Raw genomic sequence first — 5,000 nt, 5'->3', positions numbered from 1 at the left:
AAAACTTTGATACGAGCGCAATGGTTGTAGTTACCCCTGAATTTGCACAGTTCAATATTATATTTAGACGTTTAATTGATTACATTTGGACATCAATCAGCGTACGTGTGTATACATATGTATGTGTATATGTGTTGACAAGGTCTTGTATGACTACGTCCCGTTCATTCGCTTACGCTCGTTTGTGATGTCATGAGTTTCATTAGCGAAATATGAAATTGGTCGATTCATGTCAATGTCATCAAAGACCAGTCGGAAACTACACAGATCCTGTTTTCATTGTCGGTGAGTGATACTATTTACCTCAAGGAAGGTCGTCTGGAATAAACTGATGCAGTAATTTTGTTTTATTCTGTTTACTTTATTTTTGTGTTTTGACGTAAGTTGGAATAGGAAACACAGGAGTCTTAGTCCGAGTTCATTCCTGACTAGTTTCGCAGGTGTGCTTTTCCAAAGGTAAAGCGTACAAAATGGGCTGTGGGCATTTATACATGAGAGGGGTCTCACTACCGTGTATATATAAAGGATTACAAAGGCGGAGCATGCCGACAGGAGACCTTTTGGTCCATATCTAGGTCGGATGCGAAAAAAAATCATAATAATAATGAAATAATAAATAATAACTATAATAATGTAAATAACAAATAAAATACATAAATAAATGCATAAGTATAGTTAGATAATAAACAAACAGGTATATAGTAAATAATAATAAATTGACATATAACTAATAATAAATGAAAATCAGACAGACATGATAACAAAACAAAAACAAATAATATAAAATAAATTATAATCATTACAGCATCTTGCTTAGGTGTTTATCTAAATGATTCTTAAAGCTTCGAACTGAACTACATTGCACTACCTGTGCAGGAAGTTTATTCCATTCATTAACTACACGGTTGGCAAAGTTGTTTCTACTTACTTTCAAATTGAATCTATTTCCAGACAGTTTGAGACCATTTGTTGCGAGCTTGCTCCAAACAAGGCCTCGACCTAGGATTTACCCGCGCGGTGTCCACACAAAGCCTTGACCTGGGGTCTTTCCCGCGCGGCTGTTGGCGTGGGTACGCTAGCCTCGGATCGCGACCGCGCATGCGCGGTTGTGTGTATTGTTACTGGCTATGCATTATTCTAGTTAGTTAGGAAAGTAGCTAGTTCCAATTATGATTGCTGAATACCTTTCAAGAGTATTCTTATTGTTGCTGCGTGCCTTGCTATGTGTGCTGGTGACTACAGAATGTATTATGATTCTGTACAACGTCGCCGTATGGTGACGTCTGGCAACTCTCTCCACGCTGACCTCTGTTCAACTCGGCGTGGCTTGGGTTAGCGTCACTTCTCTTTCTACCCCTGACCCAAGTGGTCATGTCTCACCATTATCCTAAGTATTGTATACCTTAAGTTAAGAAATAGGCTTTAGCTAGGTTGTTAGTTGTGATGTAGTATTCTTGTATTAATTAATTATCACTTAATAATTAGGTATTTTTATACATCACGCTTTTATTCAACCCCCCCTCAGTGACAAGTAGAGTTCGTTGTTGTAGTCATATTTACCTAGACTGCAACACATTGTTTCTTGTCTGATTCTCATTCAATGTGAAAATTTTGTCACTTTTGATGTTTTCAATTCCCTTTAGAATTTTAAAGACCTGTATCAAGCCACCTCTGAGTCTACGCTTTTTTAGGTAAAAACAGATTCATATGTTTTAGTCGATTTTCGTATGATTTATTTTTGATATTTGGAATCAGTTTTGTGGCTCGACGTTGTACTTTTTCCAGTCTGTCAATGTCTTTAATGAGATTCGGTGACCACAATCCTTTTTGTACACCACTTCTTTGAGAAAGCATACCTGTGAAACTAGTCAGGAATAAACTCAGACTAAGATTCCTGTTTTTCCTAGTCCCACTCATGTCAACATCTCAATTTTTTTTTTTTTTTGTAGAACGGCGATTGAAGATTCCATTCAGGTTCATGGTTTCGCAACTGGATAAGTTAAACAACGATTTTACTTACCAATGCAATAATGAAGACTTAAAAATCTGACCCAGTGTACAACACAATATAATAAATACATACTTTAAGTGTAGGGGAAACTTTCTATGTAGAAATGTATCAATTGCTCAACAGGGAAGTATATGTTTACCTAATTTTGATTAACCTATGCACCACATTATAATGTCCGACAGTATTTGTGGTACTTCCCCATAGCTGAATAAAATAGAAGTTAATTTGAGCAATATCAGAAAGGGCGAACTAATTTACAGAACAGCTGTGGTATACTTGAAATATTTCATGCTGAATAAGGACAATGTGTGAGCGCATACACACACACACACACACACACACACACACACACACACACACACACACACACACACACACACACACACACACATACACACGCACGCACGCACGCACACGTATATACACACACACTTACGCATACATAGGCGCATACACTCAAACACAAACGCACACAAACACACACACACATGTACTGTACATATATATATATATATATATATATATATATATATATACATATATATATATATATATACATATATATATATATATATATAATCATATGTTAATGATAAGACGTGTGTGTGAATGCATGTGTGTGTGTGTGTGTGTGTGTGTGTGTGTGTGTGTGTGTGTGTGTGTGTGTGTGTGTGTGTGTGTGTGTGTGTGTGTGTGTGTGTGTGTGTGTGTGTGTGTGTGTGTACGTGTGTACGTGTATATAATCCCATTAAAGAGAGGTTTAAACTCTTTCCCGAGGGACCAACTTTCAGTTAACTAAAATCGTATCGAGTTAACTACTGTCAATAAAAGTTAGCTAAGTAGGGAATCTCGTTTAGATACTTAGTCTAATCTATTCTAACATAGCTAAATATCTACTAGTTGACGTGGATTAGCGTTTGCCAGTATACTACACAAAGATGGGAGTGCAGCTGTCACCTTTGCCCTGTGTGTTGGGTACGCAATGGGAGATTTGAACCCATGAACACGGAGTTTTTAACTAAAGCCTTAACACAAGAAGGATTCATTAAAGAATTGGTGAGTTTGGGAAACAATGGAGTTTTGAATATTGGATTTTTTTTTTTTTTTTTTTACATATCTATGTCACTCTCTACTACCATCCCACCCCCTCACCCACATCAACCTAACCCCACACCTACACCCACACCCTCACCCTCACCCTTAACAGTCACCCTTAGCCCTCACCCATTTAGATGAACAAAATCGTTTGACGGCAGTAAGAACCAAAGCTGTGTAGATTAACCATAAGGCTGAAATGGCAAAGGATTTACGCATTGGTTTAACCCTTATCGCACTTCAGGTCCAAACTCACCTTTGTTGATGCAGACGATATCAGGTCCCTGGGGCTGCTGTTTCAGGGAAAATGCCGTCATCTCGTCCTCCCTCAGGGGCCCCGTGTACAGGATCTTCGCCCCTGAGGCTTTCCCTCCGGTCCCTGTGCCTACCCCTGTGTCCGTGGTCCCGGCGCCGTTCCCCGGGGGAGCGCCCTGACGGCGTCTTCGCCGAGAACGCACGACGATGACAAGAACGACCGAGCTGATGACTAGCGACGCCACCACGCCCAAGAGAACAGCCAAGATGGGCGTGATGGTCATAAGCACGCCCTTGCCCGCGTACGAGGAGGACGTAGAGGAGGCGGGGGAGGAGGAGGAGGTGGAAGGGAAGGAGGACGAGGAAGAGGAGGAAGCTCTGGCAGCGCTCGCGCGGCCTTCTACGGTTCCTAAGGGCGGACTATACGTTATGTAAGTATTCGAACTTCGACCTTCGTCGTTGATGGCCGTCACGGCAAAGGTATAGTCAACCTTGGCTTTCAGGCCTCGAACCGCGAACTCGGGCTTTGTCTGACCCTCGAACGTGGCTCGAACTGCATCACCCTCGAGGACTTCAAGGGAGAAGGTCTGATTGAGTCCTCCGTCCCATCCAGCCTCACACTCCACCTCAACCACCAAGTCCCACTCAGATGTGCTGTTCTGCCACACGCTGCAGTTGGTCACAGGATCAGGGGCAGCTGCAGGAATACAAGAGAATACAATTTAGTAAAACAGGAAATAAATCATTCAGAGTCCTCGAAGGCTATGGCTAAGTCAGCTGCAAATCATGGAAATGTGCATGTAAGTAAATAATGAAACAAATGAAAATAGTGGATGGAATTACGGGAACATTATAATTTACATCATTTATGTATTCATATTTTGGTTCGCATACAAATATATTCCATTACATATACCAAATGAATGGAGAAATACGCGTGCACAGGCTAATGCACATTACGTGTGTGTGTGTGTGTGTGTGTGTGTGTGTGTGTGTGTGTGTGTGTGTGCGTGTGTGTGTGTGTGTGTGTGTGTGTGTGTGTGTGTGTGTGTGCGTGCGTGTGTGTGCCACTTACTGGCAGGTAAGACGTGGAAGACACAGGGCTGCCTTTGCATCCCGACATCGCTGACAGACCAACACAGCAAAGACCCGAAGTCGAATCTGGTCATGGGCGTGAACCGGAGAACACTTCTGCTTCTCGAGCTCCTGGAGACCACGTAATAGGTCTCCGCGATGTCCACGGTCTCCGCGGTGTTGTTGAAGGCCCAGCGGAAGGACTTGGTCTCCGGATAGGCGTCCACTAAGCAAGTCACCAGGATTTCCTGATGTCTCCGGGCGTAATAAACCTTCCCGGAATTGTTTGGTGCGCACTCCGGGACAACTGATGGAACGAGAAGAAATGGGACATTTAATCTCGATCTATTTCTATCTCTATCTCTATCTCTATCTCTATCTCTATCTCTATCTCTATCTCTATCTCTATCTCTAGCTCTACCTCTTTCTCTCTCTCTCCCCCTCTCTCTCTCTCTCTCTCTCTCTCTCTCTCTCTCTCTCTCTCTCTCTCTCTCTCTCTCTCTCTCTCTCTCTCTCTCTCTCTCTCTTTTTCTGTCAATCTAGCTATAGACCTGTCTAGCTATGT

The 5,000-nt window shown here is 42.1% G+C and overlaps 1 protein-coding gene across 1 annotated transcript in view; it reads right to left on the bottom strand.

Annotated features, from left to right (window-relative positions):
- Positions 1 to 5,000, bottom strand: part of LOC143024488 (uncharacterized) — a 247,459-nt gene that overhangs the window by 6,312 nt on the left and 236,147 nt on the right. The window contains exons 12-13 of the mRNA XM_076183296.1: positions 4,437 to 4,742; positions 3,363 to 4,058 (exon numbers count right to left, since the gene is read on the bottom strand). Coding sequence (XP_076039411.1) covers positions 3,363 to 4,058; positions 4,437 to 4,742 — 1,002 coding nt within the window. The remainder of the gene's footprint in view (positions 1 to 3,362; positions 4,059 to 4,436; positions 4,743 to 5,000) is intronic.

This window comes from Oratosquilla oratoria, chromosome 4 (genome assembly GCF_046742065.1).
Source record: "Oratosquilla oratoria isolate Oo_2021 chromosome 4, ASM4674206v1, whole genome shotgun sequence".
Classification (NCBI taxonomy): domain Eukaryota; kingdom Metazoa; phylum Arthropoda; class Malacostraca; order Stomatopoda; family Squillidae; genus Oratosquilla; species Oratosquilla oratoria.
The sequence above is the reverse complement of the archived record's forward strand: the minus strand, read 5'-3'. Positions and strand labels throughout refer to the sequence as shown.